General features: G+C 40.1%; 1 protein-coding gene across 1 annotated transcript in view; it reads right to left on the reverse strand.

Annotated features, from left to right (window-relative positions):
- Positions 1-16,654, reverse strand: part of LOC118398371 (probable methyltransferase-like protein 24) — a 93,318-nt gene that overhangs the window by 20,150 nt on the left and 56,514 nt on the right. The window contains exon 3 of the mRNA XM_035793639.2: positions 8,489-8,634. Within this exon, the coding sequence (XP_035649532.1) occupies positions 8,489-8,634 (146 nt within the window). The remainder of the gene's footprint in view (positions 1-8,488; positions 8,635-16,654) is intronic.

Consider the following 16,654-nt stretch of genomic DNA (forward strand, 5'->3'; position numbering starts at 1 on the left):
GTGACAAATAAAATGTGATTTGATTTGAATTTATTTAACTGGTGAAAGGAGTTAGGCGCAGGAGAACTGAGATGCGTGGACAAGGTATTTAATACAAGAAAGCACCAGTATAAACACAAAACTATGGTGCGGGAACAATACCGGTACCACAAAATAAACAGGCGTCATAACAAAACCCGGCAACAAAATACCAGCCGTCAGTAACAGCCTGATCAATAGAACAAACACGCACACCAACATGGGGGAAACCAGAGGGTTAAATAATGAACATGTAATGGGGGAATTGAAACCAGGTGTGTAGAAAACAAAGACAAAACAAATGGAAAATAAAAAGTGGATCGGCTCGCCCAACGCTGCTCGAACAAGGAGGACCGACTCCGGCGGAAGATGAATAATTCTATTCACAATATTTCAATTTCTGATATATCACATGCCTTTGTTTTATGTTCCTGCATAAGTCAAATCAGGATTATGCCTCTACCGTCATTTATTCCAATTAGATTAGATTTCTCCTCGACCAATATGCCTGCCATTTTCACCCCATTCTGAAACTTCGAGGGTTTATGTCATATCCCCTTTTAGTAATTTAATAGAATCTCTATGAATACATGTTTCAAAATTGCCCTTTGTAGTATAGTACTGTAAATTACAGTACATTTCACTTGCGCTACCCATTAAAATTGACTGAACATCACATTTCCATAATTTCTTTCCCATGTGTGATCAAAGGTGTGATCATTGAAGACATCTTTCACAATGTAATCAAATTAAAGAAACAGTGTTTAGCAGGCACTAGTTTGCATCAATCCTGTCTTGACCATTTGGCCATTGGTTCTCATCGGAATTACATTGTCCATGCCACCCTTTGGCATGGCGAATCCAAGCCTGACATACAGTACTCATTCAAAAATGTGCAAAGCTGTCATCAAGGCAAAGGGTGGCTTCTTTGAAGAATCTCAAATATACAATATATTTTCATTTGTTTAACACTTTGTTGGTTACTACATGATTCCATATGTGTTATTTCATAGTTTTGATGTCTTCTCTATCATTCTACAATGTAGAAAATAGTAAAAATAAAGAAAAACCCTTGAATGATCCAAACGTTTGACTGGTACTGTAGGTCTGGATTGAAATCAATGCATGCCTCATCCATGGCCTGAAGGCAGGTGGCACGCTCATGGGGATGGCAATCAGACATCTTCCACCTGTATTGCAATCGTGTATTGTATTTATGTATTGTAGTGGTCCTGTATGTAGCTCAGTTCAAATGACATACAGTATATTACAGTATTACAGAACTCTAATGGCCAATGCAATTTCAATAAATATAGGATGCATTTCTTTCTTGTTTTGGACTGGATTATTTGCATATAGGTATTGTAATGCATTGTATTGGTGTTGATTTACTACACTGTAGGAGCTAGAAACACAAGCATTTCGCTGCACCTACTTTAACATCTGCTTCTCTGTGTACGCGACCAATACACTTTGATTCGATTTGTTACATAATAGTCAACATCATAGTAGTACATTCGAGTAAGTATATATCATACTTTTTATGTTTCTACTTTACATACATACATTTTCATTATGGACTTCTCAAAATCTCTACTAGACAAAACAGTTTACATGTCAAATCTATAGCTTTACTAAACGTTTAATCGATCATCAATTAAGAGCAGTCGGATGAAGTAATAATACAATTTATTTTAAGAAAAGATAAGAGAATCATATCAAAAGGAATGTGGGCATTGCATTGTGAAAGGCAATTACTGTACTTTATGTGAACAGTGGTGGACAAAGTACCCAATTGTCATACTTCAGTAAAAGTAAACATACCTTAAAAAATGACTTAAGTAAAAGTGAAAGTCACCCAGTAAAATGCTATTTGAGTAAATGTCAAAGTATTTGGCTTTTAAAAAAAAATGTCATTCCTTATATTAAGCAAATGTATGGATTGCCAGCGGACCACTACAACACTCAGACATCATTTACAAACTAAGCATTCGTGTTTAGTGAGTCTGCCAGATCAGAGGCAGTAGGGATGACCAGGGATGTTCTCTTGATAAGTAGGTGAACTGGACCATTTTCCTGTGCTGCTAAGCATTCAAAATGTAACAAATACTTTTGGTGTCAGGGAAAATGTATGGAGTAAAAAGTACATTATTTTCTTTAGGAATGTAGTGAAGTTAAAGTTTAAAAAAATAAAAGTTAAATAATAAAGTATAAAGTAAAGATACCCCAAAAAACAAAATAAGTAGTACTTTAAAGTATTTTTACCTAAGTACTTTACACCGCAATATATTAACATGAATTGCAATGTGAGACATGTATTTTTCGATTAAACACAAGTTTAGTGAAAAAGTGACTATGATTTTGTGTGTTATAAACGTCCCTTTTTCAGGACCCTGTCTTTCAAAGATAATTCAAAGATTATTCAAAGATAAAGGGTTTAAACACTGTTTCCCATAAACAATTAATGAACATGCACCTGTGGAACGTCGTTAAGACACTAACAGCTTACAGATGGTAGGCAATTAAGGTCACAGTTATGAAAACTTAGGACACTAAAGAGACCTTTCTAAGGACTCTGAAAAACACCAAAAGAAAGATGTCATGGGTCCCTGCTCATCTGCGTGAACTTGCCTTCGGCATGCTGCAAGGAGGCATGAGGACTGCAGATGTGGCCAGGGCAATAAATTGCAATACCCGTACTGTGAGATGCCTCAGACAATGCTACAGGCAGACAGGAAGGACAGCTGATCGTCCTCGCAGTGGCAGACCACGTGTAACGACACCTGCACAGGATCGGTATAACCGAACATCACACCTGCGGGACAGGTACAGGATGGCAACAACAACTGCACAAGTTACACCAGGAATGCACAATCCCTCAATCAGTGCTCAGACTGTCAGCAATAGGCTGAGAGAGGCTGGACTGAGGGCTTGTAGGCCTGTTGTAAGGTAGGTCCTCACCAGACATCACCGGCAACGACATCGCCTATGGGCACAAACCCACCGTCACTGGACCAGACAGGACTGGCAAAAAGTGCTCTTCACTGACTAGTCGCGGTTTTGTCTCACCAGGGGTGATGGTCGGATTCGCGTTCATTGTTTAATGAATGAATGTTACACCGAGGCCTGTACTCTGGAGCGGGATTGATTTGGAGGTGGAGGATCCGTCATGGTCTGGGGCGGTGTGTCACTGCATCATCGGACTGAGCTTGTTGTCATTGCAGGCAATCTGCTCGTTCTGTGCGTGATTTCCTGCAAGACAGGAATGTCAGTGTGTCAGAGCCCGGATCTCAATGAGCACGTGGGACCTGTTGGATCGGAGGGTGAGGGCTAGGGCTAGGGCCATTCCCCCCAGAAATGTCTGGGAACTTGCAGGTGCCTTGATGGAAGAATGGGGTAACATCTCACAGCAAGAACTGGCAAATCTGGTGCAGTCCATGAGGAAGAAATGCACTGCAGTACTTGGCCACACCAGATACTGACTGTTACTTTTGATTTTGACCCCCCTTTGTTCAGAGACACATTATTCCATTTCTGTCAGTCACATGTCTGTGGAACTTGTTCAGTTTATGTCTCAATATTTGAATCTTATGTTTATACAAATATTTACACATGTTAAGTTTACTGAAAATTAACGCAGTTGACAGTGAGAGGATGTTTCTTTTTTTGCTGAATTTACTTAGTCAATTGAAAATGTTAGAGTTTTGAAACAGCTGCCTTTTTGATTAACTGTTTTGAGTTATGTACTAAGAGTTGTTAAAAAATGTCAAACTGTTAAAAATTGCATCAAGTGATAAAAAAATTAACATACAGTATATAGTTTGATAACTGCTGAGCACTGTAAAATTCTATATTTTTACTTCGTAACTGTATTAATTTGACATCAATTTGTTGGAAGGTAAAACCAAATTGGCATATGCATGTGGCTGTAAATACTACATCATCATTCTCCATCAGCCAGTGTGCTTCAATAGGATAAAGTTGAAAGAATCACTTTATGTGCTACCATTTAGAATTGTGTAGTGTAGTGTACAATGCACTGTTGAAATACCTTGGTTGTATAACAATATATTCCATCTCATTATCTGAATTTCATTGATACACTGCAAGCTGATGAATTTCAAGCAGAGAGACATGCAATACTTTATTAGTTGACAAATCATGTAGAAAAGGTGATCATTTTTTGCAATACCCCAATTTCTGATGATTTGTCCTACGTATGTACTGTATAAATAAACTGTAAGACTGACATATTTACCTCAACATGCTCATAACCTGCCATTGGATACAAATTATTAGTAAGAAAAATTGTGTGAAGTTTTTGTGAAATACTCTGGTAAATGATATTTACCATCTTGTAACGACCTTCGTCTTCATCGGATGAGGAGTAGGAAGGATCGGACCAAAACGCAGTGTGGTAAGTGTCCATGATATTTTATTATAACCGAACATGAAAAATACAAAATAACAAAGTGAATGTAAGAAATGAAAATCGAAACAGTCCTGAAAGGTGAAAACACAAAACAGGAAACAACTACCCACAAACACCAGGGGGGAAAAGCTAACCTAAGTATGGTTCTCAAAAGGAGACAACGATAGACAGCTGCCTCTGATTGGGAACCATACCAGGCCACACACATAGAAAAAACATAGAACATAGAAAACATAGAACAACAACAGAATGCCCACCCCAACTCACGCCCCGACCAAACCAAAATAGAGACATAAAAAAGGAACTAAGGTTAGGGCATGACACATCTACTATTCTTTCCATTCAGCTCTTCAAAAATAACTCTTTTGAAATGTGGTTATCTCGTATTTGCTATTGGAATAAATGGTAGTTAAAATTACTTAATGGTGAGCCTATCATTACCTGATGTATTGGTGACTAAACTAAATGTTATCATGGTATTTAACTGAAAACGTAGTAGATGTGTATGTCACGACCTGATCGGTTTCACCTGTCCTTGTGATTGTCTCCACACCCCTCCAGGTGTCGCCCATCTTCCCCCAGAAGTCATGCTGGATTGACAGCATGGCCATAGTTGAATGTTTATCTTTTAAAGCTTTGAAAAGAGACCCTTAAACCCAGACTTGGACCACACGCCCAATCCACTGAATAGCAGTTAGCCACTGATTCCTTCCAAACCACCCATTGTTGAATTTGCGATTTCCAACTTGTTGTGTAATATTTATGTCCAATGGCCGATGAGCACCTCACATTTTATCTATAATTTTCTTCATAATTTCTCTTCTTAGGATTGAAAAGGGTTTGCCAGTAGATTGTTTTCATGATTCATGATGATGACTGCTTGCTTGCTAGCTAAGATTTTGAAAGTATGATGTTGACATGATCAGTCCAATCAAAGCTACAGTAGATATATCGTATTTGATGTCATTTTATCTGTGGCCAATGACCTTGGGCCTTCTTGGATGAGCAGCTGTAATGTAACTCTATGGCGGCACCCAAGGGGCTAGAATTCTCAAGCTCTCCCCGTAGATTTTGAGGTGATGTAGTGTCCCCATGAGTGACAGACCACTGAGCCAATCACAGCGCAACTGGAGAACATTACCAACCCCTATGCTCCGTATTTTCCGCTGGACGCCCCACCTCCACAGAAAGCATTGAGCTAGGCTGTAACACCTGCATTTTAGAGTTGCCTTGTTCAAGAAAGCAAAAGAGACCATGTTTGTATGCAGCTTTATTCGATCATTTTTTATACATTGTTTGCAAACTGACATGTGACACGTATTAATTCCAAAATAAATGCAAAACAGGCAACAACAAAAAAAACACGATGGGTCCACACTGGCTTGCCGTTCCAAATAAAGTGGAATATTTTTTGCTCATGTAATTTAGAAAACAAATCGATAGGTTAGGCAGGGCCATAAGTAAATAGGTAAACTGGGATATGACTAAATAATGAATCAGAGTGATTTCTCCACAAATAGACAGGTATGAATACCGAGTATGTGCACTTTACCGTTGGGACCATTTTATTTGTAAACTACACAGTAATGTAAAAGTTGTATTTTTTTTGTGATCAAATACGCAATATGGTGCACTGATCATGATTCTGTTTTAATCCGGAGAGGTGAGAGGTTTGCATATTTCCTTTGCCTTTCGAGTGAATTATAGTTACCTACCATGAATGTATTTGCTAGCGACAAAAGCATGGTTGTTGTGTCCAACGGCTTTCAGGCCTGGAGCCTTCACCAAGTGAGTGTCGAAGTGAATATATCAAATTAAACTCTTTACGACAATACATTACAGTACAGTGCCTTGCGAAAGTATTCGGCCCCCTTGAACTTTGCGACCTTTTGCCACATTTCAGGCTTCAAACATAAAGATATAAAACTGTATTTTTTTGTGAAGAATCAACAACAAGTGGGACACAATCATGAAGTGGAACGACATTTATTGGATATTTCAAACTTTTTTAACAAATCAAAAACTGAAAAATTGGGCGTGCAAAATTATTCAGTTTTTGATTTGTTAAAAAAGTTTGAAATATCCAATAAATGTCGTTCCACTTCATGATTGTGTCCCACTTGTTGTTGTTTCTTCACAAAAAAATACAGTTTTATATCTTTATGTTTGAAGCCTGAAATGTGGCAAAAGGTCGCAAAGTTTTTTAAAATTGTATTTTATTTTTTATTTCACCTTTATTTAACCAGGTAGGCTAGTTGAGAACAAGTTCTCATTTGCAACTGCGACCTGGCCAAGATAAAGCATAGCAGTGTGAACAGACAACACAGAGTTACACATGGTGTAAACAATTAATAAGTCAAGTTCAAGGGGGCCGAATACTTTCGCAAGGCACTGTATATCATAAAAGGCATTTCCTTTTGACGGCCTAGTTACACCCTCACTCTAGGGATGTTTTGTTTCAGACCAGAGCGCCGAGGCATGCGTCTAAATCGCTGAGCAGCTAACTTCAGAGCAGTGTGCCGATGCGGGCATCACTTTTTCAGAAATACGTCACCAATAATATCTGGAGCGTCGCTTGTCGCATGCTTTTTCTAACCGCGTGTTGCAAAATGCCAGATCCCAGTAGTTATATATGTGCGGTGTCAAAGGTTACGTGAACAACCACGATCAAAGGAACAATCCGGCTTTCACACAGCTCTGGGCCCGAGTCATAGATGTATTATTCCCTGATCAGGTAGTCAGGAAAAACCATGGTGCTTAATGATGTCTCCCCCCCCCGCCCACAGTGTTGTAGTGTTGGTGTGAGTGATGACAATAGGGATATACTCCTGTTTATCTAGCTCTGCTATCACAACAGCCCATCAAACTAATGTGGCAGAGAAAACCAACCCACAGATCATTCGATCGATACAGACAGCTGAAGTGTGTGAGGGGACTTGTATGGCGTACTTTGACCTGAGAGGGCAATACTATAAGGAACATTGTGAAAAGTGAGGAGAAATTGGTGTGTATGTGTATGTGCTTATCAGTCATCGATAAGAAATCTGTTTCTCAAAACCAGTTCATTTGACCCTTGCCATTGGTGTAAACAGGGTTAATCCCTAAACCTGCTTTCCCACCCCCTCATTCCTGTTCCTGCCCCTCTAACCTCTGAGCTCCTTCTCAGAGTCCACCGACTGCCTACCCTGCTGCTGCCAGCACAATAGAATAGGCCATCCAGGGGCTTAATCTCTTCAACCCTACATCCCACCACTGCCAAGCCCAGCTCAGCCCTGGGTATACAGCAAGGGCACATCTTCTCCTGGAATCCATTTATACTCTGCAAAATAGCATCCAGATTACATGACACAGAGATATGATTTCAATTATTAGATATTATTTTATTTATTTAACCTTTATTTAACTAGGAAAGTTAAGAACAAACTCTTATTTACAATGACGGCCTACCAGGGAACAGTGGGTTAACTGCCTTGTTCAGGGGCAGAACAACATTATTTTACCTTGTCAGCTCGGGGATTCAATCTAGCAACCTTTCGGTTACTAGTCCAAAGCTCTAACCACTAGGCTGCCTGCCGTGATGTGTTGGGCCAGGCTATTTCTGTTTCTGTGTGTGTGTACGTGTTTAACTTTACTTGTGGGGATCAGAAGTCCCAAAAGAATAGTAAGCAAACACAATTTGACTAACTGGGGACATTTTGTTAGTCCCCACAAGGTATGCTATTTCTACGGGGGTTTGGGTTAGAGTTAGTGTTAGGGTTATAATTAGGTTTAAGGTTAGGTTTAGGAGCTAAGGTTAGGTATTGAGGTGAAGGTGTAGGGTAAGGGTTAGGGGTTAGGCACAATAGGATTTTGAATGGGACTGAATTGTGTGTCCCCACAAGGTTAGTTGTACAAGAGTGTGTGTGTGTGTGTGTGTGTGTGTGTGTGTGTGTGTGTGTGTGTGTGTGTGTGTGTGTGTGTGTGTGTGTGTGTGTGTGTGTGTGTGTGTGTGTGTGTGTGTGTGTGTGTGTGTGTGTATATATATATATATACACTCACCCCATAGAGTAGACCCGGCAGTGTTTGGTGTGTATCCGTTGTGCCAGGCTGTACCTGCTGTCCAGACACACTGCCCAGGGCCCCTTTGGCCCTTCCTGACCCTCTAGTACCAAGGGGCCCTCTGGGGAAGGGGGGGCACAAGACACCTGTAGGAGAGACAGAGGGGTCATCAGTAAACTTCTCCCCTAAAATATCATTTAAAAAAAGTATTATAATAATATATTTGTTATTGTATTCTGCATTGTTGGGAAGATTAAGAAAGCATTTCACTGTTAGTACACGCCTGTTGTTTATGAAGCATGTGACAATTAAAATTAGATTTGATTGTTATTATAATCGCTATTGTTATCATTTTAATTGTAATAATCATCAACATCACATACTGTATAGTGTTTACCATAGTTACCCCTTGCCCCTGTCAGATCACATTGCCCCCCACACACACACATATATATTCATATTTCAACATGTTTTTCTTTCTCATCGACGAGCACCGTCTCCATTTCTCCTCCTCTGCCCCTCGCCTTCCTTTCCTTTTGGTTTCAGTGAAGGAGAAAAAATGTGATTTAGTGTAAACAAATGCATCCTCCATCCTTGACATGATTCTCCATCTCACAGAGAGGGACAGGGCACCTTAATCTTGCCTTAATGCTTAATTCCATTGACTCCATGTTGCAGTTAAACTTTTCTGTTTATTTTTTCATTACATGTTCTATATACTGTAAAGTGCATGTACTAACTGAAACTACATACAAAATCAATAGATTCATTAATAGCTAGAGTTGAAAGTGCACACGGCCAAGTTTATCTTGTCAGCAGAAGAGAGTGAGAACAAGAGAGGAAGTGAGGAAGAGCGAAGAATAGGGAGAGGACGAGAGAAGGAGAGGGAGATATCTGCCCTTCCAGGCCCCTATCTCTCTCTACTGCAGCCACCATTGCCGACAAAACACCAAGACTAACAGAACCAGTTGGCTTACACTGGCTGGTCTTAGTCTGTGGGGAGTAGGTATTTCTTTGTTTGGGACGGGGTGTATGTGTATATTAGAGAGAGACGGCAAACTCCAATGCCAAAAAGACAAGGATGGGTGTGTAAAGTATGCGTGAAGAGCTGTGTGTGAGCCAAAGCCATCATTGATAGAGTGTATGTGTGTGCATGCATGGAGGCATTTGTGCATGCATACATACGTGTGTGTGTGCATGCATTCATGTATGTGTGTGTCCTGAATGTTTGTCCTGAATGTGTGTCCGGAATGTGTGTGGGAGGTGTTAGGACAGACAGGATTTATGACTGTTTTCTGTCTGATTGCTTTAGCTCTTCTATCTCCTCCAGAGACTGTCTGAAGTGGACTGGACCAGCGGATATTGACAGTGACAGACTGATTATTTGTTCTAATCTTTCCCCATAGAGACCACTACCCAGACAGAGACTGGTCATAAATCCTTCTCTTTCTGAACCACCATTTTAGCCCAACACTAACCAGTGGCCGATTGCACCAGATGGTGGGTCGTGTCTCTACGTCCAATGTAAAATGTGCTCTACTTTGCTGACATTTATGAATTCTTCCCCATGCCACTAATGGAAAGTGGACAAAGTCTAGACTCTCTAGAGGGTTCTTACGCTTTGTGATGTCATAAATCTTTGGAATTGATAGATTCCGACTTCTTCAATCTTTAGAAGAAAAGCATTTATAAATAGAGATGAATAGGAGGACCTCAATGCTTTTATCCTGTCCGAACAGAACTTTTGGCATGAAAAGAAAGCAGAAGGCAATAGGAGGCATGACCAAGTCAAGAGCTGTGACTTATTGTGAGGGAATAACAGTCACACTTGGAGCCTTGGGGACTTCTGTCAAGCACTCTGCAACAATGGCATTGTAAAAAAATCACAGAATGGAATAGAATTTTAAACAGCCTTATGAATAGATTGTGTTGTGGTGAGCACCATGAGATATGCTGAAATGGGAGGCAGTTATCCATCCATGTATTGCTGTGGTAGCGATGATACTGTTGTATTGGAGGATTTTTGTTTAGCTGTTGCAGTTATTGTTCTGTAGAGGTTCCTAATTGCATTGGCCCATTATTGTTGATTTGAACATGTGTTATTGTAACAGTATGCTGGACTATATTGTGAGCTATTATAAATAGAAAGGTACTGACACGTTGTTGTCATTGTGAATATACTGCAACACTACACAGTATGTTACCTTGATCAGTCTCTACCTTTCCCACTGTTGTGTGTGTGATGCATTGACTGCTAATGATTTGCCAAACGCAGTGCAGCGTACCTCTCTCACAAGTTGAGTTCCACCAGCCACGACGTCAGTCAGAATTACTGCTGAGGAAGCTATTATAGTCACTGCAACTCCCTCTCCGCCTGTCAGATGAGATGATAGGCGATTCACCCCCAACAACCCTCCTTCACGCACGCACACACACACACACACACACACACACACACACACACACACACACACACACACACACACACACACACACACACACACACACACACACACACACACACACACACACACACACACACACACACACACACACACACACACACACACACACACACACACACACACACACACACACACACACATATCAAAGGCTAATTCATTATAAGCTACATGCCTGCCATGTAAGATATACTGTAGAGTAAGTGCTTCGTCATTAGCAGAACTCTGTAGGCCCACGGTATATGAAAGAAAAGATAAGAGGTTTGCTGATGTTTCTTAACATAATTTGATTACAGAGGCACAATGGCCTTCGTTATCAGAAAATGGTTGGACTATAGCAATGATAAAACTTACTTTACTTTTTAAACAACTTGATTGATGCTATAGCCTCTCTCACGCAGTGCAGTTGGAGTTTGTATTTTGTTGATTATAAGACACAAGGGCATAAAAGCCGACCCTGTCTCTGCCTCGCAAACTTTATCCTCAAACAACACATCAATCAACGAACAAAAAAGGCAAGAACATCTCATTGATTTCGTTAAATCGGGTACAGGATTAACTGAATGAACAACAGAGACAGAATGCAGTATGGAATTTTATTACATCGTTTTGGGTATGGCCTCATCTCCAAGGAATGCTCCTCGGAGCCAGATGCTGATGACAGGTAGCCCTTTGCTGGGCAGCTGGCATCGAAACCCCTCAGCTGGAGGAAAGGAGTTCCAATGAGGGGCCTTAAAATTATTATAGCTGGTGGTGGTGGGGAGGTGGATGGTTGTTGAAAACTGTTGCTCAAAACAGCTAGTGAGAGAACATGGGTAAGAGAGAGAGGAAAGTGATAATTGCAAAAGTGAGTCGATAGGTTGAACAGCAAGCATGAGGAATGTGAATTATTGTGCCGTGCTTATAGGCTATAAGTTAAATAGGTGAATGACATTCCACATGTGGCTAAGAGGAAAGAGGAGAAGAAATAAGACGCTCTAATGATGATGATACATTTGTATTCATTCTACCTATGTCCGTATAATAGGAAACAAAGTGAATTGTGTTATCTTCACTGGATGAAGTTAAATTAGCATTCAGATCAGTCTGCCTGATTGAACTTTCGTAAACCACAGTAGGAAAGAGACAAATCAGATGAATCAGAACGCCATCTCTATGGTAATCAATGGAGTATGCTTGAGTTGTCAAGCAAGACAAATTCTCTTTCAATGAACATACAGTGGGGCAAAAAAGTATTTAGTCAGCCACCAATTGTGCAAGTTCTCACACTTAAAAAGATGAGAGAGGCCTGTAATTTTCATCATAGGTACACTTCAACTATGGCAGACAAAATAAGAAAAATAAATCCAGAAAATCACATTGTAGGATTTTTTATGAATTTATTTGCAAATTATGGTGGGAAATAAGTATTTGGTCACCAACAAACAAGCAAGATTTCTGGCTCTCACAGACCTGTAACTTCTTCTTTAAGAGGCTCCTCTGTCCTCCACTCGTTACCTGTATTAATGGCACCTATATATATATATATGCCATTTAGCAGACGCTTTTATCCAAAGCGACTTACAGTCATGTGTGCATACATTCTACGTATGGGTGGTCCCGGGAATCGAACCCACTACCCTGGCGTTACAAGCGCCATGCTCTACCAACTGAGCTACAGAAGGACCTAAACACCTGTTTGAACTTGTTATCAGTATAAAAGACACCTGTCCACAACCTCAAACAGTCACACTCCAAACTCTACAATGGCCAAGACCAAAGAGCTGTCAAAGGACACCAGAAACAAAATTGTAGACCTGCACCAGGCTGGGAAGACTGAATCTGCAATAGGTAAGCAGCTTGGTTTGAAGAAATCAACTGTGGGAGCAATTATTAGGAAATGGAAGACATACAAGACCACTGATCTCCCTCGATCTGGGGCTCCAAGCAAGATCTCACCCCGTGGGGTCAAAATGATCACAAGGAACGGCGAGCAAAAATCCCAGAACCACACGGGGGGACCTAGTGAATGACCTGCAGAGAGCTGGGACCAAAGTAACAAAGCCTACCATCAGTAACACACTACGCCGCCAGGGACTAAAATCCCGCAGTGCCAGTACATGTCCAGGCCTGTCTGAAGTTTGCTTAGAGAGCATTTGGATGATCCAGAAGAATATTGGGAGAATGTCAAATGGTCAGATGAAACCAAAATATAACATTTTGGTAAAAACTCAACTCGTCGTGTTTGGAGAAAAAAAAATGCTGAGTTGCATCCAAAGAACACCATATCTACTGTGAAGCATGGGGGTGGAAACATCATGCTCTGGGGCTGTTTTTCTGTAAAGGGACCAGGACGACTGATCCGTGTAAAGGAAAGAATGAATGGGGCCATGTATCATGAGATTTTGAGTGAAAACCTCCTTCCATCATCAAGGGCATTGAAGATGAAACGTGGCTGGGTCTTTCAGCATGACAATTATCCCAAACACACCACCCGGGCAACGAAGGAGTGGCTTAGTAAGAAGAATTTCAAGGTCCTGGAGTGGTCTAGCCAGTCTCCAGATCTCAACCGCATAGAAAATCTTTGGAAGGAGTTAAAAGTCTGTGTTGCCCAGCAACAGCCCCAAAACATCACTGCTCTAGAGGAGATCTGCATGGAGGAATGGGCCAAAATACCAGCAACAGTGTGTGAAAACCTTGTGGAGACTTAAAGAAAACGTTTGACCTCTTGTCATTGCCAACAAAGGGTATATAACAAAGTATTGAGATAAACTTTTGTTATTGACCAAATACTTATTTTCCACCATAATTTGCAAATAAATTCATAGAAAATACTTCAATGTTATTTTCTGGATTTCTTTTCTTCAAATTTTGTCTGTCATAGTTGAAGTGTACCTATGATGAAAATTACAGGCCTCTCTCATCTTTTTAAGTGGATCTTGCACAATTGGTGGCTGACTAAATACTTTTTTGCCCCACTGTATATGAAAAGGATGCTTTATTTACAGTTAGAGTTGGTTATAGACCAGCATAAATTTAAAGCTGGTCCATGCTGGTGTCGTGTCTCTGACTATGGTTAAATTATATGACATGCTATTTTATCAAATCGATTACCTAACGTTTAATTGATTACGTGATTGAATTAAACCATTAATAACCTGGGGCACCATGGAAGCATTAATTTATATAGAGCGGTTATCTCCCGAATCCACTCTCTTAAAGGTCTGAAAATCTTTTATATCAATAGCATTCAACTATTAATCATCACCTCGATTGGTCTCATTCTGATTGTCGTAAGTACTTGGTTATCTGTACGAACCCTAGCTAACAAGTTGAATCAGCAATACACAAATTGTCTTAATTATTTATTTACTAAATACCTAAATAATTACACAGAATTACATATATATACACAGGATAGATCACACATAGATTACTAATCATGTCATGAAAAGCCCCTAGTGGGCTAACCCGATATGACGGCTGGTTACACAAAGGAAGGGGGTTTGGTTTGAATGAAAGAGCGGGAAGACAGAGGGACAAAGGGATTGGGTCTCTATTGGACCTTGAGAAGCTATGCTACCGTAAATACAGAATCGTATGCATTATAATAAGCGCCCATTCGGGAAAAGGAAAATGCAAGATATATATTTACTCTGAGCTGCACTTCGATAGATGGGTCGAATATGGAAGACTGGTTTGCCCAGAAGACATCGCCATTGTCCTTTGAAGAATCTTTCTGTTCGTAGTGTTGTGGAGCGGATACGTTGAAGTACCCTGTCGTTCTTAGGAGATTGTCTGTCCTTTTCTAGGCCACGTACGTTTACAGCTGCAGCTGATAACTCGACATCTAGGAGTTGCCATAACCAGCTCATGCTGTATTCTGGCTGATCTAGTCGAAATGTACCATTCCAGCGTGGTGATCGTCACCTCCACATTGAAATTCGCCCTTCTAAACCTAAGGACAGCAGTCCTCACATTTCTGGAACTAAATGTTCATGATCGTTAGGGGGCTTTTTTACTGGGTAGGAGAAGGAGTGTGTTTCATCCTTCTAACCAATGTCTGTGCTCCCATGGATGGTGTAACTGATTGAGCATAAGTTAACTTATGAAACAATTCTCTCATTTAGAAGTTAAAATCACATTTGATCTTCTCACAAATAATTTAATGTTTAAAAGTTAATTTGTGTAATTTCTTTCCTTCTTAAATGCGTTTGAGCCAATCAGTTGTGTTGTGACAAAGTAGGGGGGTATACAGCCCTATTTGGTAAAAAACCAAGTCCATATTTTGGCAAGAACAGCTCAAATAAGCAAACAGACAGCACACCCAATTTTTCAGTTTTTGATTTGTTAAAAAAGTTTGAAATATCCAATAAATGTCGTTCCACTTCATGATTGTGTCCCACTTGTTGTTGATTCTTCACAAAAAAAATACAGTTTTATATCTTTATGTTTGAAGCCTGAAATGTGGCAAAACGTCGCAAAGTTCAAGGGGGCCGAATACTTTCGCAAGGCACTGTATCTTGTAAGTATTACGTTGACTATCTAAGATGTGCCAAATAAATTCTCTCCAGCTGGGTTTTGCAAACTTCCTAACGTTATCTAAGTGTCTAACTTTAGATTGCTTGATCCTCTCTGGAATTAGGATCCCTGCTGTCTAATATTTGTTTTGTTCATGCTGCAAACTGCGTTTTGAGATACTTGAATAACTTTACGAGCTGTGTTGTCTATCTTAGTAGTAAATGTTTCAATGTGCTCACAAGCATTTATCTAGCATCCGCTATGGGGATGCTGAGTACTTGTTAGCATTTTGTTAGTGTTTTGGTAAGTGACGTTTCTTGTGCTTTTCTATGTAACAAAAAAAAGTTGCCTCCCTTGTGTGCACTACCAGTAATACCGTGTATCAAGGGATAGCACAGGCACTGTAAGAAGGTATGGAGCTCTGGATAGCGCCCAAACATACACCAAACACAGAAGAAATGGGAAACATACTGTATACTGTAAGAATCTTTGTCATAGATGAATAACGGTAAACTTTTAAAAATATTGCTGACACCCTACAGTCAAATCTGGGCACCAATAGAATAGTTATCTAGCTATATAAACCACACTCCTCTGCAAACACGTCTTCTCCGATCTTGGTTACAAGGCGGTACTTATTTCAATTAGGTAAGAGAATATCATGTTACCGTTGGTGTATTAAAATGAAATAAGTGTGATGTCACCAAATTATTATAAAAATAAAAAATGTCACCTTTATTTGACCAGGTAGGCCAGTTGAGAACAAGTTTTAATTTACAACTGTGACCTGGCCAAGATAAAGCAAAGCAGTGCAACAAAAACAACGACACAGAGTTACACTTGGGACAAACAAACTTACAGTAGAAAAAGCTATGTACAATGTGTGCAAATGTAGTAAGATTAGGGAGGTAAGGCAATAGAGGTGAAATAATTACAATTTAGCATGAACACTGGATTGATAGATGTGAAGATATCTAAAAAATAACAATATGGGGAAGAGGTGTGCTATTTACAGATACAGTGATCGGTAAGCTGCTCTGACAGCTGTTGCTTAAAGTTATAGAGGGAGATATAAGTCTCCAGCTTCAGTGATTTTTGCAATTTGTTCCAGTCATTGGCAGCAGAGAACTGGAAGGAAAGGCAGCCAAAGGAGGTGTTGGCTTTGGGGATGACCAGTGAAATATACCTGCTGGAGCGCATGCTA

The sequence above is a fragment of the Oncorhynchus keta genome, chromosome 19 (assembly GCF_023373465.1).
Source record: "Oncorhynchus keta strain PuntledgeMale-10-30-2019 chromosome 19, Oket_V2, whole genome shotgun sequence".
NCBI lineage: Eukaryota > Metazoa > Chordata > Actinopteri > Salmoniformes > Salmonidae > Oncorhynchus > Oncorhynchus keta.